The sequence below is a fragment of the Medicago truncatula genome, chromosome 7 (genome assembly GCF_003473485.1).
Source record: "Medicago truncatula cultivar Jemalong A17 chromosome 7, MtrunA17r5.0-ANR, whole genome shotgun sequence".
Classification (NCBI taxonomy): domain Eukaryota; kingdom Viridiplantae; phylum Streptophyta; class Magnoliopsida; order Fabales; family Fabaceae; genus Medicago; species Medicago truncatula.
Window position 1 is genome coordinate 44,033,637 of NC_053048.1, and position 23,369 is coordinate 44,057,005.

Sequence of the window (23,369 nt, forward strand, 5' to 3'; positions counted from 1 at the left end):
AACAATTCTATCCAAACACCATTAAGAAATAAATAATTTGAACCTTAGGTATTGGAGTTTTTTCCTCAAAAAAGGTATTGGAGTTATTTGCAATTTTGCGCTGTGCGTGGACCCAAAATAACTTTTTTTCCATTCTTCTCTTTCGGATAAGCCCTGGTTCAACTTGCGCCATGTTTTTAAGAGCAATATATTTCTACATCTATTTTAGTGACAATTTTGTTTTTCTCTCTTTTTATTGATCAAAAACAATGTAGAAAGAAAAATGAAGAAAGATGATAAAACCATCATATAAGTATGAGAGAGAAATACAAAAGTTATCACAAATTGGTTGTACAAATATCATTTCTTTATTTTTAAATACATCCAATTTAAATAACATTCTTTTCTTTTCCTTTTCCCTTCTATTTTCTTCTTCCATGCTTCACACCGTCTTAACACCAAAGAAAATTTATCACCATTCTCTTTCCTTTTCTTAGCATCCAACTTCATGCCTTGTCCACTAAAACACTTAGAATTAATCATTTCATTTTTAGTCCTTAATTAGTCATCAAAAGCCATCATCATCATCATCATTATCTTGCAGTCCAAAAGGTTATGTCTATTATAGGAACATATTCACATTTTCTATACAAAGAAGTTTATCATAGAGATGAACAGTGTATTCCTCAGTGCTTTGCAAGTGGCAGGGATTCTCTGTTATGTCGCAAGAGTTGTTTTGGGAACATAATAAGGATTGAAAAACAAAAGAAGATTAGAAGGAAGAATTTACGTGTGGAAGCTATGTGGCCAGATTTGTCAAGACCAAGTTCAGTAGAAATGGAAGCAATTCATGATTCTGAACAGCTTGATCAAATTCTTGTTCATGCTCAACAAAATTCTGAGCCTATTCTTATTGACTGGTATTTCTATTTCTCTTTATCTATCTTGCTAAATTATCTTTCATAAAAAATTTCTTATATGATTAAATCACACATATCGTTTTATATCTACCAAAGCATATCATCCTAATTAGCCTTTAAATTTTATTATATGGCCATATTTTCTCTAACTTTGTTATATGTTTAAACTTTAATATCCTCAAAATATATTATGAGGCATCATATTGGAGTTACATTTTTCTTCTATCTTATCCTTGGATAAGTTGGATTGGATCTAAAGTTCTTATTAAAATATGAGGTGCAGTCGTGCAGTGGGGTACAGTGAGAGTGACTGTAGTTAGATATTTTGAGGATATTTTTTTGGAGTTGGGCTTCTGGGAACTCAAATGTACTTCAAAATTTGGTAGATATTCATATTACCCACACCCTCACAATCTATACTACACCCCCACAGACATTTGAATGGACTGAAATACTTTCTTTACCATCGAAAACTTACAAGATATATTTTTAAAAAATATCTACCGTTAACTTCAAGTTGAAGTTTATGGTACATATTTTAAAATACATATATCGTGTAGACGGTAAAGTTTATAGTATATTCTCCATGGTGAATCAAAGTTTGAATTTCAGTTAAGATAAGTATTGATATTTAGTGTTCGACAATGTCTCGAATATAATTATGTCTGATGGAGTGAACTTGTAAAACAAAATTAAATTAAATTCTGTATTATAAACTTAGAAAAACTTAAAAACAAATATCGGAATACTTTGAAAAATTAAGATTGCATATCTTTTATCTTTACACCATCGAATAACATGTCCATATTGTTGAAAATATATGTAATTAAGTTCCTTATTTCTGTTACATTAAGTCAGTTAGCAGTTAGGGTGAGATGGTTAGCTGTTAGTGTGAGTTTGTTAGCTTTTTTTCTTTCTCCAATACATCTACCTGCATATTAAGCTTATTGTGCTTGTTTTATTGTATTTATTGTCTAATATTCATTTTAATTTAAATTATTAATAGAAAATAAAATATTATATGCTTACAAATGTTAATGGTTTTAAAAGCAAGAAATTGTAATTTTGCAATTTTAATAAAATTGATACCTTAACCAATGAACTATGCATAGATTTCCAACTGCTTACTTCATTTCCTTTTCATTTGTAATTTATAACTCCATGTAAGAATAAAATTAGAAGACAAAATGTCACTTCAAAATTTTATATATAGGTATACATGTGTGATTCCAATTTTGCAGGTGAACTTGTTAATTTCATAACTTGCTTTGCTTTGTCAATATAGGATGGCTGCTTGGTGCCGGAAATGCATCTATTTGAAACCAAAGTTGGAAAAATTAGCTGCTGAATTTGACACCAAGTAAACTAGTCACATTTCTCTTGAGTTAACTTTATTAACTTGATCAACCATTCTTCCAAAACAAAATCATTATTTGAAGAAGCTGATTTTCAAATAATAATTAACCAATGGGAATTCAATTATGCAAAGCAATTTAATTGTTTTCTTATTTTGTACTGTTTCAGAGCCAAATTTTATTATGTGGATGTCAATAAAGTACCTCAGACATTAGTCAAGCGTGGCAAAATCTCTGTAAGTAGATGCTTCATATTTTCTGGTAACATTTTTTTACATTCTTCTTTATACTCTCTGTGACATTGTTTTTATTGTTTGTTTTGCTTCCCAGAAAATGCCAACAATTCAGGTGCGTCCTCAATTAAAGAAAAATAAAATAAAACATTATAATGGAAAATAAATAGAATGCTTGAATTGTTTGCAGCTTTGGAAAGATGGAGAGATGAAAGAAGAAGTGATTGGAGGCCATAAGGGCTGGCTAGTCATTGAAGAAGTCAGAGAAATGATCCAAAATTATATATGATGTCTTCTAATTTATTTCTTTCATTACTCCCTCCCTCTCTCTCCAAAATACCTAAAAATGTATGTTAAGAAAGTAATCTTCTAATATTTTTATTGTAATTGCGTATCATATATATATATAAAACAAAGAGGTTTACTTTCACCACCTACATTGTTAATCATTATAAAACACAATGAATATTTTCTCTCTATCTTCAATTCAAGTTTCAACTTTAAAAATGCAATTGAAACCGAATAAAGTAAAGTATATATATTATTATATTCAAAATTAAATCAATAAGTCGCTTTGGCCGAGTGGTTAAGGCGTGTGCCTGCTAAGTACATGGGGTTTCCCCGCGAGAGTTCGAATCTCTCAGGCGACGAATTTTTAATTTTTGTTGCATTTTACTATTTTTAGTATAACCCACCAGATATTAACACTGCTATGCTTACCATTCAAAATAAACTTGAATGGAAAAGTATTTGTTTAATCCATCTGATATTGACAGTGCTATTTTAACCAATACAAGGTTAGTTCATATGTTAGTTTTTGCTTGAACAGACAAAACATTGGTTCCGTTATGCAGAAACCTTCCTTTATCCACAAATTTTAAATAGACTAACAGAAGATTAAGAGAAAATGGGACCTGCACCGACAGTGTAAACAAGATTTACACTGACATTCAGTTGTTGTTTTTAAAAAACGGTTATAAATCCAACTTAGATGGTGATACAATGTGTTCTTATTGGATGTCGATGTAAAATAAGTTTACCCTAACGGTTTTTCCCTTACTAAACTCAGATTTATTTTGATGCATAGTCGGTGTAAAACTTTTTACCCTGTCAACTAATCAAAATTAAAAAATCACTATTTATATGACTTTGAAGATTAACATGATGATGATAATTAGTCATCTTCCCCATTCTTCCCTTTTGAAACATTTAAATTATCACTCATTTTCTCCCCCAACAAACAAAGCAGCGCCAAAGCCATGCTAATAGTGGTCACAGTGTTTTGATGACATTGTGCAGAGAAGTTTAATGCTGTATGACTGAACATGTGTGAGAGCTCTATATGTTGCAAGCAGGAATTCATCAACCATCATCCCATTTACTTGTATATTTTGTTGATAGTTTGGGTAATTTTTTTTTTGTTTCCACTAAAAATTAGGTGATGTCTTCATAAAAATATATTAAATCATTTTATTTTGTGAAGAATCAAATACACCTATACAAATAGATGTTTTGTTGTTTTATTTTTTTATTTTTTCTGGTATAAAGGTATAGTTTTGCAATATCTAACTTTTTGTCCAGCAATAACTTTTTGAAGGAGCTATGAAATAATTTTATCACATATGCATTGATTATTTTTCATATGGACATTTCATATCATATATGATAGTGCCTCCGCTAATTAACTTTTTTAGATCTGTTACTAGTTGATAGTCGAACTCCTCTGTTGTAAATGAACGTTAGTAAAAGGGGTGGCCTATTAGTTGTTTACACATATGAGAGATGTTTGTTTGTGTTCTATACAACAAATAGAGGGGGTATTAGATACGTATCAAGAGACTTCAAGGTCAATATAATTTTCCAAATAAAATAACTGTCATTAACTTTGTGACATTTTCTTCTAAAAAAAAGAAAACTTTGTGATATTTTGTATCAAAGCTATATACTACGTTTGTTTTTCATGTTTTTATTGTCTTTTTCTTTTTTTAGTTTCAAGCCTCTATTGCTCTTAAATTTGTTTAAAAAAATGAATAACAAACAAAAAGAACAATTGCTTCTTCGAATCACTCACTCTTTTGATTTTAGATGATCAACACTCGCCATGAGTTTGCTTTAATGTGTGAAAATAGTAAGAGTTTAAAATTTTATAAAAGCTTCCTGAAATAATTGTGGTAAAAACATATTTTGTATGAGTAATAGTTAAATAATAAGTTAATTTATTCCTTCAAAAAAAAATTAAGTTAATTTATATTTAAGCAATGTTTTTAATTAATTCAACACAATTTGAGTAGCAGCAAACAACAGGTTAAAAATACATTGTTTTCACTTATAAAAAATAAAAACACACACAATACAACAACTAACCCAAAGGAGTTTGTAGAACAGTAGTAGATTGACGATGGTGCAAGTATGATGCCGAAACAAACATGACTATAATACAGTGATAACCGGTCGATGCGCCCTCTGACTTGGTTGGGTAGTTCTTACCAGAGTATGACACTGACACTATATGATGACTTCAAATATCTCCAATTATAAGAAGAGTCATTAGGCAATAGCATTCGTGATACATTATTCTAATCATAATTCTACAATTTCACTAATTGTGCATCACAACGACAGTATAAAGTAAGTTCTGCCAAATCTTAGCATTGAATATGCTTTAAGCATTTTAGGGACCAAAAATGTTAATGAATTTTTTTTACAGGAACTAACATACCTTAATGTCACCCAATAAGAGTATGTGGCAAAATTCATTAGCAAATAAGACTCTTAAATGCCGTGAGAAAATGTTTGCTAATAAGAAATCAGAACCACCGCTAATGAACCATGAAAGACATCATCTGATCTCTTTCGGCCTAATTCAAGTTATACTTCAAAAAAACTAGTATGCAGTCAATTATGCATAATTTCCTAGTTCAAGTTCATCTTTGCAGAAAATGATTGTTAAAAGAAGAATTAACATCACAAAACTCATATTCAAACTAGACAAAGTAAGAAACATGTTATATTGCACAGTCAAAGATGCCTACAGTAATAAAGATAATGTAACAGTAACCATTGCAATTTTCAGCATCCAATGTGAATCCATTAATCTTTCCTTATAAAAATCAAAATCTGCAAATCAGCAAGACACACTACATGAAAAAACAATCAGATTCCAAAGCCAAAAACAGCACGTATCCTTTGGAAAATAAGTTCCCTCCATCCCCTTTCAGTGTTCTCCACCACAGTAGCATTCCCATACCTATATAAGAAAACCAACCATATCAGCAAATCACCCAGAAAGATAATAAAATAAACATTCCAATCATTCCCAATATTTAAAATACTAACCTATCTTCCTCAGGTACATCGGTATGTGTCAGGTTTACAACAGTAACTCCTGGTTCAGGCTCCTCGAAAACAAGTCTCACCTGCAAAAATAAACCATTAATAATTCGACACCATTCAATGACAATTTAACACACAATGACAATTTTGAAAAAAGCCGTCAATAATTCGACACCATTCAACACAACAACATTTGACACACAATGAAGATTTTGAAAAAGGTCATCAATGGTGATCGAAACCATGACATCATATATATTTTGTAGGTCTAAACTGTAAACAACTGTGATTCAACCACGATTAATGCGACATCAGCTGATTCTTCACGGTATCAATAATAATCGCAACGAGGGGGTGACTTATAACGAATAGTATTCACTTCGGTCTATGAAATTATAGGACAGTTTAAAGTTTCAACTTAATCCTTTAAAATTGTAAAAAATTAATCAATGAGTAAATATCAAAGTTGGTCCTTGAAATTGTGGGGAAATGTGTTAATTATGTTCATCCCTATGTCTAAATTCTCTAGGAAATGCATCCCTAGCATTATTCAATTAGATTCAAATCCATTCATGATATATCAACTTTAATGTCATTCTAGTCCTTGCAAATACCAAGGGAGGGACGAATTTGACTAAATTTTAAAAATTTCAAAGACATTTTATAGTACCACCATACAATTTCAAGTACCAATCCTTGCATATACCAAGGAAAGGAAAAATTTGATTAAAATTTAAAAGTTTTGAAGACATTTTATAATATAAAATCTCGATAATCTGAGGGTCTAGATTGATACTGCCTTACAATTTCAAGTACTCCCTCCATTCCTTTTCTTTTGATGTTTTAGCTCTTGACACAAGTTTTAAGGAGTAATGAAAGTATATAGACATTTGTGTGTTTTTTTACTTAAATGTCCTTGTTTATCATTAAATTCACATGTGATAAACCAAAGGTCACAACTACTTTAATAGTTTATTGTGTTTTCCAACAAGGGTAAACTTAGAAAACAATAATAAATTCACTAAAACATCAAAAGTTTTGGAATATAGTTGAAGTTCTAAAACATCAAAAGAAAAGGAATGGAGGGAGTACCAATTTGAGTATTTACTCATTAATCAGGTTCATCCCTATGTCTGAATCTGTTATCAAATGTATCCTAACATTGTTTATTTACTTATATTCAAATGCATCCACATCATTACCAACTTAATGCCATTATAGTCCATTAGAATACCAATGCAGCAGAACCAATCTAACTAACATTCTAGAACACCGTCAGTGTATAAGACCAAATTGGGCAGTCCTACAAAATTTCCCTACTCAACTTATAAACTAACACACGATTAAAATAAAAATCAATACCACATTTCCAATCCAACGTCATTATAGTCATAGTAGTCAATAGCGGCGACAAACCGCTATGCTAATTGTTGTAGCGGTGCGGTATGAGATAGCGGCCGCTTCAGCTGCTATTTGATTTTAGTTGAAAATTTTCAAATTGACACTATTTTAAAAACATGTTGTATGATTTCCAAATTTCTAAATTTATTTTAGGGCATTTTGGGGATTTTTAAAACCAAATTGACTCTGTTCTACGGTTTCTCTGTTCTTTTTTCTTCCTCTGTTTTATGGTTTCTCTTGTTTTATTATTTTTTTATCTTTAATGAATGTCTCATGAGATTTGAGTGTTATAATTAATTTTATATTAAATATGTAAGTTTGTTTATATTTTATAACATTTTTTTTTTGAGAGAATTTATATTTAATAACATTATTCATGTAATTTGTTCAAAAAATAATCAAATATCGGTGACCACTATTTGTCATACCACAATACGCTAACCCGATATCCCACTTTTGAGGTTGGCCTCTACGCACCGCTATCAGAGATTGACTACTATGTTGAATTTTGATTAAGACTTTCGATACTATGTTGAAGACTTTAAAGCTTTCATAAGATTTGGGTGTTTTGTATGATTTATGAATGATTCATGAGTAAAAGCTTTCATAAGATTTGGGTGTTTTGTATGATTTATGAAATTTGTCAAAGAAGTTATCAAATAGCGGTGCTATGCGCTTTTGGGGGTCGGCCGCTACGCGCCGCAATCCGCAATTGACTACTATGATTATAGTCTATAATATTATAATACCAATGTACCGGGACAAATCTAACTAACATCTTACTAAATTATTGTGAATGTATGAGACAAAATTGGTATCTACTAAACTTACGAACTAACACACACAATCAAAATCAAAACCACATACCTGAGATTGAGCACCATCAATCCAGCTCCCGAATCTCCACCTCTGCACAATCAACTTCCCTTCTTGCAACTCCACATTACTCCCAGTAACAGAACCATCAAAAATACTAAACTCACCACCAACCTCTTTACTAATCCTCGCATTACTCTGCGTAAAACCCTTCCACCTATTCTCATCCATCAATATCTCAAACAAATCCTTCGCCCTACAATTAAACTTCTCCGTCATCACAATATTCTTCCTTCCCTTCTTAATCTCCTTCTTCTTCTCTTCTTTCTTAACAGAAGCATTTGTCGCAGCTGTTGCTGTCACCGTCGCCGGAACATTAACATTATTCTGCTTCACCGCCTGCGCCGCCGGCTTCTTAACCTCCAAATCCTCCTTAACAGGACCACCTCTCGACATACTCTCAACCCAAACCCTAACCTTCTCCAAAATCACCCCCTTCCCTTTCTGAAACATCGCATCCTTAATCCTCCTCCCAATTGGACTTTCATCTTCAACTATAACCCTAACATCAGGATCCTCATCAGCATTCTCATCAGAAATATACGGAATCTCAACAGAACCATTAACCTTCAACAAAGAATTCCCTTCATTATCCTTCGCTTCACCTTCCCAGGAAACAGTGAGATTGACTTCATACCCAGGGATGATCTTCCCCTTACGGATGTTGATGTAGGCTTCACCGGTGAGGCTACGTAGAGTGGTAGTTTTGATGAAGAGGTTACCTTCGCCGTTGAGGATTGTGAGATTGGAGAGAAGGTTGGTGAAGAAGTTTCTAGACCATTCTAGACAGTTTGTTTCGGACCAGTGCCAGTTGTGGACGTTTGTCCCGTCGGGGCGTTCTTCAACGATCCATCGTTTATCGCCTTCGCCGTATTTCGCCATCGTACGGTGAGAATTGGTGTTCGGTTTTGGATGTGGTTTTGTCGACGGAGTGAAGACAAGGGTTTGGTTTAAGAAAGAAGGATTGGAAAGGTCTAGAAAGAAGGATGGAGTGATTTGATTTGTGTTTAGGGGTTTGATTGGAGATTTGAGAGGAAGGGTCTAGACCTTTTTTCTATTGGGCTGGCTTTTAGTTGGGCTAACTACTTTGTTTCACCAATACTAGGCATGACAATAGGGCGGGGTGGGGACGGATTTTACTTTCCCGTCCCCATATCCGATTCTCATATATTTATCTGTTACCCTACTCATATCAATGGATATGAGAAATTGAATATAATTCCCGTCTCCGACAGGTTTCGGTATCCCCGCCTCATCCCCATCCCCGCATCGAATAAATTTTTTTTAATAAAAAATAGAAGTTTTTTTTGTATCCCCAAGAGCAACGTTGTAATACATTATCCAACAATATGTTCACTTTAACATTTGTTAGACACAATGATTTAGTTGATCCTTTAAATATCAATGGTAGTTTTTATTAACATGACAATTATCAAACAAAATAACATGACATATCAACATAAGATAATTTTTTACATTTGGGACGGGTATGGGTATGGGTTCGGATGAGTACCTATATACCCGCTACCCGTCCCATACCCGTGTTTTGAATTCGGAGAAAACCCATACTCATACCCAAACCCAGTCAAAACGGGGAAAACCCGTCAAATTGAGTTTGATTCGGGCGGGTAACCGCGGATATGGGTTTTGTTGCCACGCCTAACCAATACTAGGAATATTGCTCTTCTCCCATGAAAAATTGCTTGCTCCCAACCAAACTCTTGAAAATACTTTTGCATGACATGTCACATAAGTCACGCAACATGACTTGATTCACATTTTCACTACCATTTTCCTTCTCTTCTTCTTCTTCTTCTTCTTTCTTTACGTCTTCTTCTTCTATTGTTAAGAAATTTAATTTTTTAGTTAATTGTATTCGATAAACGGTGGTTATTGAATGGATTGAATAGTTCAAATAATATATATATATATTTTTTTTTTTAACAAAATGTAGAATAAGTCCTTGTGTGTTTTAAATTATGCATATTTATCGCTATTTATTTCTCAATTTCTTTTGAGTGAAAAGAAAGGTTAGGTTTTTCTAGTCACACCCTTAAAACATTTAGATATATCCAAAATTTCATTAAAAAAATTCATAATACCAAAATAGCCCTTAATCTCATATTAACTTGATAATTCAAATTACATTCTTCCTTTCAACTATTTATTTATTTTTTGATAATTTAGGTTATTAAAGGTTTCATACTTTAGAAAGGTTTTTCAAAAATCTGTTAAAGAAAATTAAGGAAGTAGCATGTAGCAAAAAAGAGCGGATTTCCGCTAGTGTAACAAAAAAAAAAAGATATGAAATAGGAAATAGCTTGCGTTTTAAGCAACCGTCCACTATATATAAAGGTGAAGAGAAGCCATCATTCATTATAACCCAACCCTTATAGCAAAATCTCGTTACAGTTTCCTTAAAACCCTATCTCTCATCATAATCATCATCATGGCAGCCACAAATGTATCCAAGGATACGATTTCGCCTTACAAACAGAAACTAAGATGAAATTCTTTGAGAAAGAGCTTTAATGGCATCATCAACAAGGTCATGACCATGGAATATATCACAGACATTGTTCCCGAATTGTTTTCTCAAAACTTGATCCGCGGGAGAGGGCTCTTCTGCAGATCCCTTATGATCACAGATGGCCTATCCGGAGTATACCATTGAGTTTGCCGCGCTTGTTGCGGTCGTAAATTCCAAGTTTCCTGAAGTCGGTAATCTTTTACTCAGAAGAATTGTTTTGCAATTCAAATGGGCTTATCATAGGAATGACAAGCCTCATCAGTTACATGCTACTGTTAAGTTTATAGCACATTTGGTGAAACAGCTAGTTGCACATGAGATTATTGCTTTGGAAATACTCACGGTTTTGCTTGATAACCCTATTGATGATAGTCTTGAAGTAGCTGTTAGTTTTCTTATAGAATGCGGTTCAACTTTGCAGAATCTTTCACCTAAAGCCCTTCATGCTGTATTTGAGCGTTTTCGTTGGATTTTATATGGTGAAGTTGATAAGCGTGTTCAGTTTCTAATTCAAGACTTATTTGCTGTAAGAAAAACTAGGTTTCAGAGTTATCCAGCTGTTCCACCTGAATTAGACCTCGTGGACGAGGAGGATCAGTTGACGCATGAAGTGTCGTTGAATGAGAGTATAGATCCAGAGTTTTCGCTTGATGTATTTAGACTGGATCCAGATTATGTAGAGAACGAAAAACATTATGAGCAGTTGAAGAAAACTATCTTGGGAGACGAAGAAGAAATCGAGGGTGATCAGGAAGGCGACTCAGTCGTTGAATCAGATGAAGAAGATGGCGAGAAGCATATGCAGATAAGGGATGAAGCCGATACCAATCTTGTGAATCTTCGAAGGGCTATATATCTGACCATTATGTCGTGTTTAGATTTTGAGGAAGCTGGTCATAAGCTTCTCAGAATTATTCATCGCCAGAAAGGTCAAGAGATCCAATTATGCAATATGATTCTACAATGCTGCAGGTATGAAAAAGTTTATCGTCCATACTATGGTCTTCTGGGGGAGCGTTTTTGTATGATCAACAAAGTTTATCAACAAAACTTTGAAAAGTGTTTTGCTCAACAGTTGTCAACAATTCACAGGCTTCAAACAAATCAACTCCGAAATGTGGCACAGTTTTTTGCTCATTTGCTTGCCACATCGACTCTCCCTTGGAACGTGTTATCATATATCCGGTTGACTGAAGAGGACACAACTTCTTCTTCGCGGATATTTATTAAGATTCTGTTCCAAGAGTTATCTGAGCATCTTGGCATCCAGGTGCTGAATGATCGGTTGAATGATCCAGTAATGCAGGATTGTTTTGAATCATTATTTCCCAAAGATAGCACAAAAAACACACGGTTTTCCATTAACTTCTTCACGTCGATTGGACTTGGCGAGCTTACTAAGAATCTAGGCGTCTATTTGAAAAATCTGACCTTGCGGAGCTCCCATTCATTGGATGAAAGTGGCAGAAAACGTAGAAGAAAATAAAGCAAATGCATTTTAAGGCCCTTGCAAACCTTTTGATTTAGAATCAATGGTTTTACAATATGTTAAGTTAGTTTACTTTCCTTTTTCATAACTGTTGATAGTTAGAATTGGATTCTGCTGATGTAGAGGGATGTTGAGTTTGTTCTGCTCGGATTTTATCTATCTGGTTTATTTTGATTTCATTCTTGAGAGACTATTTTTATATTCATTTAATATCTTGTTGGAAAAGAATAAATCACTTGTCTCTGGTAAATGATGCTTTTTGGAGCTATTATTATAATGGATGTTTTTTTGATTAATCTCAAGTCTTAACTGAAATTTATAAACCATACAAGTTCAACTAAATTATAGCCATTTTTTAACGAAATTGGAAATATAATCTTCAATGGGGGAAAACCGTACATATATGATCGGAACATAAAAAACATATATGATCGGAACATAAAGCATATCATTAATAAAAAGAATGGGGGAATTAGGAACAAAAATTGAAGAGTTTTATTGGGGAAATGGTTGTGAGGGCCAATTAACCTCTGCATATTCTAAGTTGCATCTGCCAATTAACCGGAAAAACTTATGCAGTAAAGAAATCAATATTGTGCATGTATGAGAGCGTGATAAGGCGCTCACATCAATTTTTAATTTGCAGGATGTGTCAACACTCAGCAGTATTCCTTAGGAATTAGCTGTGGTTATGAATTATTGAAAGTACATGGACTTCCGCTGATGCAAATCCTTAGAGTGGAAAAATGTTGGACTTTATTGAAGGTCTAATATGTGGCTTGTAACTTAAGCTTGTTAGCACACTTGGTTGTACAATGCTAGTACTAAATGTTACGGCAGTGGAAATCGTTGGTTCGCTGTAGCCGACCCACTTAGTGGGATAAGGCTTGATTGGTATTGATATGTATAAGACTAAAATTTACATGCACAGAAGTACTTTGCATGAACAAACTTGACATGAAGTACTTCTGACTAAAACTTGCGGTGCTTGCGATTAATCAACATTTATCTTTCAATTGTGGTGAAATTCACCAACCAATTTGTTCACAACACTAATATACTTTGTGCTTTGCAAATACTTGTTCTCTTGCTAAAGCCTAAAGGCAACAAGTTAGTAATTTCTTCCAACCTGAACAGTTGTTTAGTTTCCTGCAAGCATTAAAAATATGGCATAAATATATTCTTGTGTGTAAGTGTAACAGAAACCGTGTGTAGTCTCATGAAATTAAGAAACTTAATTATAATAGTCCCTTGACTTGGTGATGTTTTTACCTTTTGGTAAATAATTCCTAAGACTAAGAGTCTGATAAAGATATATATAAAGAAAATTTCCATTTTATACAGCTGAACAAATGTCCGGCATCATTTTTTGTCTTTAGCTCGAAGAATAATAGAGTGAAGTGATTCTACCTCTATCCAGGAACACATATGTTCTGTGAAGCACAAGAGAAAAAGAAAAAAAAAGCCTAAATATGTTTTTAGTTTTATAAAAAAGCCTAAATATGTTTAGTATTTTGTTTTGATATGATTCAAAAATCAAAATTATGACAACCGACTCTTGGATTAGAGCACGTGACTATGAATCACGATGTATGTCAGGAGTTCGAATCCCTCCAGCAAATAGGGAAAGATTTGGGGGTAAGAAAACAATTATGAATTATGATCAGGTTAATGGAAGCAAAGCTATGGAACATCCATAGGTTCTTTCAAGCTATCGCTAAAAAAACTATGGAAACTAAGATTGTAACTAAGAATAACATTTCTTCATTAATAAGTTAATGCAAACACATTTGTAAATATAACAACATCAACCAGACAAAAACAATGTTACCAAATAAATTATAATAGAATATGTTTAAAAAAATCCCCTTCTAAAACAAACTTGATGAATCATTATTTTCTTTTCTTAGTCTCCACAAACTTAAGTATCAACACGGTCAAGGATAAATATTGGTCAAAATGCTCCCATGAACCACATCACAACGTTTGAATTTTTGTGATGCAGCTAGGTTACAGTCAAAATACAAACCGCCTTAATTTTATAATGCTATCTGTATCCAACCTCATGACATAGAATTGTAAAAAAGGTTTTCTCACACGGGAAAGTGAGGTACTAGAATAAAGAAAGGTTTTATCATCTTTAGTTGGTCAAAGTGAAAAAACATTTTCAAGTTTAGTGGTTATATTATATGTCGTCCCTTATGCATGGAAAAAACTCAATTGGACACACGATTTTTGTGTGGTTAGTAAAATCTTCGGTGGACTAGTCTAGAATCTAGATGGTTATGGATGCTTTTTGAATGGCAAATCATATATAAAATGTATTTTATCAAGTTATAATTAAAAAGTTGGTAATTATATCTTGAAGTGCGGGTTGTTAAAAACTCCTTCATAAAAATTAAATCGTGTTTTCTAACAACTCATATAGGTATCTGTTAAAAGACATCTATTAATTTTTATAAAGGTGTTTTTAACAAGTTATAATTAAAAAGTAGATAAAAAAGACCATGAAAAATCATCCAAATTATCGTAAATTTTTATTGTAAAAATATAATTTCTCTTAAAATAAAGATCATATTAACAAGTTTCTTATAAACGTTTAAAGAAATCTATAAAAGAAATATTTTTTTAAAAATACAAGTTAAACATAGAATAAGATATCTTTGCTTTGAATTTTCATGTCGTACTTGTATGTGCACTATCATCTAATATGTTTTTACTTTTTAGTCTTTTCCTCACTTAACATATCTTTCTTTATTTTATCTTCTTTTACTAAAAATGTAAGATCTTTCACCTCATATCAAACCCATGAAATCGTAAACAATCAAACATATGTAAATATAATAAATATATAACTTTTTATATTAACTTTTGATTATTTAAACAGTTTTATAAGAACATCTGTCAACATTATTCTCTAAATAATAAGGTAAGAGTTGATCAACTTCCGTAAATTTAATTTAATTAGTAAGTGTATTACATATTATTTGGAGAGGTTGGAGTGGGGATAGAGTTCGAACCTTTAAATATTTTAGCTCTATCCAGTAGCTACTAAAAAAAAAGATAAGAGTTGATCAAAGGCGGTGAATGTTTTGCACATTAATTGTATGGCTGGCTATTGGGTATACAGCATTTCATGCACAACCGCGTGTGATGATATCATTTGGGTGGGCATCCACCTATACCAAATCCAACCATGCCTTTACTTTACCCACTCCTCATTCCTCACCAACTTTCAACACCCCATACTATATCTTCAATTGAACCTTCTTGTAACTTTCCTTTCTTTTTGCACCCTAAACCCTATAAATACCTTGCCATTCTTCCAAAATATCACAATCCATCAACATTCAACTTTCTCACTATATATATAAAAATCCATTAGCTTTCTATGGCATTTTCAAGAGTTACATTCCTAGTCATTTTAATCTCTACGGTTGCAATTGCCTCTGCTGGCAATTTTTATCAAGACTTTGATATAACATGGGGGGATGGACGTGCTAAAATACTCAACAATGGCCAACTTCTTACTTTGTCTCTTGACAAATCCTCTGGCTCTGGTTTTCAATCCAAAAATGAATACCTTTTTGGCAAAATTGATATGCAGCTTAAACTTGTTCCTGGCAACTCTGCTGGCACCGTCACTGCCTATTATGTAAGCACATATTCAAATATTCATCCTTTTACTTTATAATATTTTTAACTAATTGGAATCTTTATGCTCAATTAATTCAGCTATCATCAAAAGGTGGTGCATGGGATGAAATTGACTTTGAATTCTTGGGAAACTTGAGTGGTGACCCATACATTCTTCACACCAATGTGTTTAGCCAAGGAAAAGGTAACAGAGAGCAACAATTCTACCTATGGTTTGACCCAACTGCAGATTTTCACACTTATTCCATCCTCTGGAACCCACAACGAATTGTGTAAGTACTAAACTAATTCCTTAAAATAATTAAATAAACAAAAATTGTTTTTTTTTGCAATTACTTGTGTTGGAAGTAACTAAATAAGTCTAATAAATTCTGTTTATTTTTTCAGTTTCTCTGTGGATGGAAGTCCAATTAGGGAATTCAAAAACATGGAATCAAATGGTGTTCCATTCCCCAAAAGCCAACCAATGAGAATCTATTCTAGTCTTTGGAATGCTGATGATTGGGCTACAAGAGGTGGACTTGTTAAGACAGATTGGTCCAATGCTCCTTTTACTGCTTCTTATAGAAACTTCAATGCTAATGCATGTACTGTGTCTTCTGGAACATCATCTTGTAGTTCAACACAATCCAATAAGAATTCTTGGTTCTCTGAGGAGTTGGATTCTACAAGTCATGAGAGGCTCAAGTGGGTGCAGAAGAATTATATGATCTACAACTACTGCACTGATACCAAAAGATTTCCTCAGGGTCTTCCTCAAGAATGCATGATGGTTTGAATTTGAAATTCAGTTTATCTCAACCTTTTGTATTGTATTGTATTGTATTGTATTATTATCTTTTCTTTTGTAATTTTAATTTATATGATATATTCTTTAATTCATTGTATAAGTCACTATAAAGAATCCAATTTCTATGATACATTATTTCTTTTTTTTTTTTTAGTTTCTTCAAAGACCATGGCTACGAAAAAATAAAAAGTGCGAAAGTATTATGTTTGATTAATCATATTTTGGCAGACTAAACATAAACACGAGGGTGGTTATTATTTGTATACTTGTTTTCACACACGAAGAGTGTTATAACAGTTTCAAACATTATCTACCTTATTGAATTTAATTGAAAATGGATTCAACATAAAGGGGTGATATTCACATAAATTTCATCCAATAAAAGAATGAGTGTTAGAAATAATATTTATAACATTTTTCTTTCACACATGTTATCTTTAGAGAAGTGTTGTTTGATGCGACATACATACGAAGAAAATACTTATTTAAGTTGTATTGGATGGTCAAATTGAAATTTTCACTTTTGGTGGAATTTCATGGGGAGATGGTTGAAAATATTTACACTTTGTTATTTGTATGTGGAATACTACCAATTCGCAACATAAATCGTTTTCCTTATGCTCATATCTTTTTGTAAGAGTCATTCGCAACAATAAACAATTTTTTTTTAAAGATTTTGTTTGATTTTTTCTGAAGTTTGATTTTAAAATCACTCAATACTAACAAGATTTGGATGCATGTTATCATCTAAGATTCAAATCTAACTTTGAAAACATAATGGTGTTAAATTTTTTGATTAAAAGTTTTGTTATTTATTGTATTTTTACTTTTTATTCGATTTTAACGGTTAATCTATACAGTTTCACGCTGATGATATTCGATTTCAAACAAAAAATCATAATTTTTTTTGTTATTAAGATAATAAAAGGAACAAACAGGAAGAGAAAAAAAGGAAAAAAGGAAAAAGTGCCACCAGCATCGTTTCTAAGATCAACATGGGGCGACTTATGAATAATAAGGCTAACATAGAAAAGCTCCGAGCTTTGCAAGAAAATCCATATATTACTTCCGTTCTCTGAGAGTGTGACAAACTGTAACAGTACTTTAAAGAAGCAAATTTTTATGTCTTGGATAAGGATCGATTAAACATAGTATTTCTCCACGAGACCGATCATTAATAAAATTTATGCAAACAAGAGAGTCAGAATAAGACTAATTTCACATAACACAAATCCTTAGCCATAAGCTCATTTGAGTTTGGAATAAAACCTGAAAAACTCGATACAACAACTCTACATAGTTACGCAGAATTCCACCAGAAAGGGAATACCATGTCAGGGACCATCCACATTTAGGATTATACAAAAGAGACGTTGTTGTTGTTCCATTTTATGTATCGATCAACGTTAACGGCAGAAGCAATAGAAGAAAAGCTACATATGAAGCATGTCTTTCCCTCGTTCCATCCCGACCACGTCATCAACTCCCGAATCTTCTTCACTTGATTCATTCCGTTACCACAGCAACACCGTCGTAATGACCCCAAAACCACAACGCTTCAAGCGAGTAGCCAAACCCCCAACCACCCCGCCACGTAAAACGCGGCGTTCCATATTACCCAACCCATCATCTTCATCAGAACCGCACATTTCATTCGAAAATACAAAACCTTTGCCTCGCGAGTTCTTTCAAATCGACGCACTAGACCTTGCCCCTCGTTTGCTTGGGAAGTTTCTCCGTAGAGACGACGTTGTTCTTCAGATTACCGAGGTAAGGCCCTTTTCGATAAGTCAATTTAATCCTTAATATCAGACATGTTTTGATTAACTTATTTTAACTTGAGCTTTGTGAGACTGATTGGGACTTGAGAATTGCGACAACTTTTGAAAACAACTTATCACATTGATCAGCTTGTAAAAACAGTTTATATCTTTGTAACTTCTAATTCAAGATAACCGCAATCATTTTCTCTTAACAGTTCCTTAGTTTTAGGTACAATTTTTTTTCTTCCTTTTTTGGGTTTTTTAGGGGCTAAAGTTTTGTTTGTGTTTGTGTACGATTTAACAAGGAATTAATGTTGGATAGGTTGAAGCATATAGATCAAATGACTCAGCTAGTCATGGTCGGTTTGGTATTACTCCAAGAACTGCTCCCGTTGTAAGATGCTTATTTTTTTGTCACCTTTTTTATCATTTACATAAGCTTGTTCATGTTGGGTATTTGAATTCTCTACCTTATATTGAAGATGCTAAGTTAAGTTATGTAGAGTGATGTTGTCATGTTGCTATGTATCTGGTCTTGTTTTGCAGTTTGGACCGGGTGGGCATGCATATGTTTATCTTTGCTACGGTCTCCACACAATGCTGAATGTTGTTGCTGATAAGGAAGGAGTTGGAGCTGGTGTTTTGATACGTTCTTGTGCCCCCATTTGCGGTAGTACTCAATAATATAGCTCATTCGTAGTTTACTAATAATACCAAGGTTTTAAATAGTGATAGAGAAGATATCAAAAACCTCGATGTCTCCGCTAAGATCACAGACCTTATTTTAAAACACTTACTAATGATGCAAGTAACATCCTTTTACTTTGCCCTTGCCTACTTTTTTTTTTATTTAAAGAGCCGCTACCCTGCTAAATTATGTGTCCTCATATGCTTATGATTTTTGTCACTTATTCAGTTTATGGGTGAGTGAAAGAAATTAATGATATGCAAGTGAATCATTAAAATGAATAGTCGAATACCTTATTCTCTAAAAAGGAAAAGAAAAATCAATAAGAGATGAGTGTTTAAGAAAATAGATTCTCGACATTCTGCATTTTGGAAAAGCTTACCCCAAAATTTTATAGTGCATTAAAACTAAATATGTTAACAAATAAAAGCGATTCCTAAACAAATGAGTTCTAAATCATCACTGGCTAGTAGTTTTATCTTATTTTGGATGTGTATAACCTGGACTATTTGAAAAGTTGCACTTGAACTCAGATTGTATGTACAACTATAACTATTTACTATTGTGATTATGGGTAAGCCAAAGTTGGAAGCTGGCTGACTAATTGGAAAGTTGAGCCTTTCGGTACAAGTTCAGCATTGCTGTGGAAATAACATTATAGTTGCTGGTGTTCAATATAAGTAAACTTTGTAGAAACGACAATAATTCTTTGCTAGCAATCTAGCATTCATTATAAGTTCAGTATTGTTTTTTCCCTCTTGAAGCAAGAGTTAAATCAACTCTAGCAGAAGACTACAATACTCTGCTAGCATTTATTATAAGGTAACCTTGAATACTTTATTTCTAGGTTTATTTTGTAATATTCAACAATGTCACAGGATTGGATGTTATTCAGCAGCGCCGAGGTCAAAAAACTGACAAACCTATACTTCTTACAGGCCCTGGGAAGGTTAGTTCCCTCTTTACACCTGTCTGAAATGTTTTCCAGGAAAATAATTCAGTTAGTTTTTTGCGCTACCATTGACTTCTGATTATCAGCTCAAAGTTATCCACATTTTAGTGCTTTACTATCAACTTGTTACTAGTAAAATATAGCAAGATGTTTTGCTCATAAAACTCAGTAGCTGTTATCACAGTCTTGCTTTAATTTCTTATCATTTTCCAAAATTTATTGTCTCAGTGTTGTATTGTACCCGTGTCGTATTTCGTATCCGGGCTTCATAAGTCTTATCCCTTTCTTGGCAAAATTTTGGACAGATTGAAAAAAAGAAAAGAATGGAAACTGTATCTTAATTAATAATGATCACTACATGGTTAAGTTTGATATATTAGATCTGTAAAATGTTCTTTGCATGACCCCACGTTTTATGATTTTATATGCTTTGTGATTTGTGAAATAATTTGCTGTCATGTTTATTTATGTTTTATGCTTCAACTATTCTGGAAAAGATCCACTCTCCGTGATAAACTTTTCCCATGTAGAGCTTATCTTGATTTAAGTTTATAGAAATCTTGTCCATAAAGATTCAGAACTTAGAAGCACTAAAGTCAAACATTGCGCTTGATGGTTTCTAAAGTTTTGCATCATTTTTAAAATATTGACACATTCTGACATAACAAAGTTGATCACAATTATTACACTGGTTCTTGCTAGAGTGGAAAAAATTCCATAGAAAGGTTTTATCATTTAGTTTACTTCCTCTTTTTTTTACCATTTTTCATGTTATTTATTAAATCTTAAGAACATAGTGGTGACAACTTTTTGTTTTCACACAAATGTCCATGCATATTTAAAGTATCTTCGTAGTTTCCTAAACTGATTAACCTGAATGTCTTCGTAAATCTTAGGTTGGTCAGGCACTAGGCCTTTCAACAGAATGGTCCAATCATCCACTATATACCCCTGGTAAGTTCTCTATAATTTGAGTGTTCCAAATGTGAAATTGAAAAATAGATATCAATGTTTTCTCAATAGGGAAAAAAATGTACAATGCAGGTGGTGTAGAACTCTTAGACGGTCCAGAGCCAGAAAACATATTGGTAGGTCCACGTGTTGGAATCCAATTCGCTCTGCCAGAGCATGTTGATGCACTGTGGAGATTTGCCATTGCAGATTCTGCTTGGATTAGTGCTCCAAGAAACACTCTCAGGCCACCCTTATAGAGTAGAGTGGTAGTAGCTTGAGAGAGAGAAAGTAGTGGTTTGATAATAATTAACAAGTTAATGTGTGTGTGTATACACCTTAGAAAAAGATTATATATGTGTCTTATCACCTTTGAATTTTGTAAGGATGCGTCATATATAATATATATACCTCGTGATCTGATTAGACCGAGAAAGTTTGTCGGAAAGGAAAGCAGCGTCCCGCAGCGAATGTGATTGGGGGGTAGTACCTGCATGCACTCTGACGCTTAAGTCAGTAAGAGCGCAATGAGAGTGAGAGGTCCTAGGATTAGAGATTGTATACCCTGATGTTGAGGGCGATGAGGACATATATACATTAGGATGAGCTGATGAGGAGTTAAGAGCAGCCATTACGAACGGCATTATTCCACGAGTATTAGTCAGGTAGCTGTTGTGGGCATTAAAGGCGTAGGACGTTACGAGTTTAAGGAGATCCGGTATGATGAGACCTACTCCGTATTTGGACTTGTTTGAATGCGATGAAAGTCATGAGATTCTTGGGCATCTAGGTCTAATCCGGAACACATCATATGTCTTTTGCAAATGTTAGAATTACCGCAAATAGAATTACCAAAGAAATTACACATTGAAGTTTGCATTTCTAATATTTTTCTAAGGTAAACTCGCATGTCTTCTCTTAAGTTATTTATGAGGTGTCATTGGCCATTAAATGCAGGTGTTTTTCACAGTTGAAATGCGATTCATTTTGTTGTGATAAAATAAAACTAACTCTTTCTGTGGTGCCAAATTAAAAAAACTAACTCCTAAACTCAACTGCTGTTGTATCGATGTGGCTTTATATTGGTTTTTGGTGTGAATTCTAAGTGAAATATAAATCTTAATGAAAATATTATAGATACATTGTAATTGTGTTTCGTGAGAAACTGTGGATAATATATACGACTATTTTGTGTAAGGAATAATATACTAAGCCTTGTTATTGCTTAATTTATTTTAAATAAACTGTAATTTTTAAACTCGTTAAATAAATTCCAGATAGTGATAAAAAATTTATAATCTCGACTATAAATTGTAATTTTTGCACTCGTTAATATAGAAGATGTCATTTGTGAGAAGCATTCAAATTGTGTCGATACAATTTCGATCTTGTGACTATAATTCTCATCTCTCAAATTACAATTTGATGTATCAAGTGATTGAATATCAGTTAAAATCAAATCATTTGATATAAATTGAGTATAAATCTTTAGTAAAACAATTTTTGATCGAACTTTTTTTATCTCTATGTTGATACCAGGTTGTCAAGACCCCCCTTCCTTGAAAACTGAGGGTTACAAACAAAACAAAAGTTCCAATTCGATGTTAACTTAGTTAACGAATATGTTTGACAAATTTTCATTATCTTATATTTAAATATTTTTTCAAACTATAATTTGAGTACAACAAAAAATGTTACTCTTTTGGTGTATCTTACCAGAACTACCGAAACACTCTGTTAATACTTAAAAGATTATTTTGATGGGAATACTACTTGGAAATTGATTAAAATATATACAGCTTAAAATAATTACGAGGACTTTCTTATTCAGTTATCGTATACTTTGTGTCCAATGGATTTGTTTTACGGTTAAACTAATGAAAATTAAGAATTATAAAAGAGTAAGCAAGTACGTAAATACTTCGTTTGTACGTTACGATTTGTTCCCAATTATGGCTCCACCTATCTAGATACTTTCATTGTTCGAACCTAGATATGAGATTACACAGCATGTCATGGTGTTTATGTATCTAGCTATTGCCAGCACTTGAGGTTAATAGAGACATTTTAATCACGTAGACAAATACAAATTTATTTACACAGCCAATTGTTATATAATATTGTGTTCCAATCTCTCGGATCCTGATGTAGAGCCTCACAAGGATTTTGCAATGCTGGCAGCTTTCCCACAACAAAACTCCCCTCCAAATTTCCCTTTCTCTCTAGAATAATTAACTGGTATAGGAAGAACTATGTGAAGTAGGAAGTGGAGTGGATTTGGCCCCTCTCAATCAACTTATGCATTGGCATGACAACAAAATCCATACCCGTGGTTATCCGCCCAAACCAAACTCAATTTGACGGATTTTCCCTGTTTTGATTAGGTTTGGGTATGGGTATGGATTTTCCCCGATTTCAAAACACAGGTAATGGGTATATAGCTACCCACCCC

The 23,369-nt window shown here is 33.1% G+C and overlaps 5 protein-coding genes and 1 non-coding gene across 6 annotated transcripts; 5 read left to right on the plus strand and 1 right to left on the minus strand.

Annotated features, from left to right (window-relative positions):
- Nucleotides 1-404: 404 nt before the first annotated feature.
- On the plus strand, nucleotides 405-2,973 carry LOC11437940 (thioredoxin-like 3-1, chloroplastic). Its single transcript, NM_001417825.1, has 5 exons — nucleotides 405-899; nucleotides 2,185-2,259; nucleotides 2,424-2,490; nucleotides 2,585-2,602; nucleotides 2,678-2,973. Exons 1-5 carry the CDS (start codon nucleotides 595-597, stop codon nucleotides 2,774-2,776), a joined length of 564 nt encoding a protein of 187 aa, NP_001404754.1. The 5' UTR covers nucleotides 405-594; the 3' UTR covers nucleotides 2,777-2,973.
- Nucleotides 2,974-3,055: 82 nt separating this feature from the next.
- TRNAS-GCU (transfer RNA serine (anticodon GCU)) lies at nucleotides 3,056-3,137 on the plus strand. Its single transcript has one exon. It is a non-coding gene; the product is annotated as a tRNA-Ser (tRNA).
- Nucleotides 3,138-5,472: 2,335 nt separating this feature from the next.
- Nucleotides 5,473-9,148, minus strand: LOC11427291 (activator of 90 kDa heat shock protein ATPase homolog). The gene is made up of 3 exons (XM_003625238.4): nucleotides 8,089-9,148; nucleotides 5,824-5,903; nucleotides 5,473-5,734 (listed from the first exon to the last, which is right to left on the minus strand). The coding sequence occupies exons 1-3, from the start codon at nucleotides 8,977-8,979 to the stop codon at nucleotides 5,641-5,643; spliced, it is 1,065 nt and encodes a 354-aa protein (XP_003625286.1). The 5' UTR covers nucleotides 8,980-9,148; the 3' UTR covers nucleotides 5,473-5,640.
- A 1,398-nt stretch (nucleotides 9,149-10,546) lies between these two features.
- LOC11443480 (pre-mRNA-splicing factor cwf22) lies at nucleotides 10,547-12,271 on the plus strand. Its single transcript, XM_003625239.3, is given in 2 exon segments — nucleotides 10,547-10,737; nucleotides 10,739-12,271. Coding segments are annotated over 2 exon segments (1,566 nt in total). The 3' UTR covers nucleotides 12,114-12,271.
- A 3,166-nt stretch (nucleotides 12,272-15,437) lies between these two features.
- LOC11446464 (probable xyloglucan endotransglucosylase/hydrolase protein 23) lies at nucleotides 15,438-16,716 on the plus strand. Its single transcript, XM_003625241.4, has 3 exons — nucleotides 15,438-15,771; nucleotides 15,852-16,045; nucleotides 16,161-16,716. The coding sequence occupies exons 1-3, from the start codon at nucleotides 15,508-15,510 to the stop codon at nucleotides 16,549-16,551; spliced, it is 849 nt and encodes a 282-aa protein (XP_003625289.1). The 5' UTR covers nucleotides 15,438-15,507; the 3' UTR covers nucleotides 16,552-16,716.
- A 1,063-nt stretch (nucleotides 16,717-17,779) lies between these two features.
- LOC11446465 (DNA-3-methyladenine glycosylase) lies at nucleotides 17,780-21,839 on the plus strand. The gene is made up of 6 exons (XM_003625242.4): nucleotides 17,780-18,333; nucleotides 18,649-18,720; nucleotides 18,873-18,996; nucleotides 19,893-19,963; nucleotides 20,863-20,920; nucleotides 21,011-21,839. Exons 1-6 carry the CDS (start codon nucleotides 18,010-18,012, stop codon nucleotides 21,175-21,177), a joined length of 816 nt encoding a protein of 271 aa, XP_003625290.1. The 5' UTR covers nucleotides 17,780-18,009; the 3' UTR covers nucleotides 21,178-21,839.
- The last annotated feature ends 1,530 nt before the right edge of the window (nucleotides 21,840-23,369 follow it).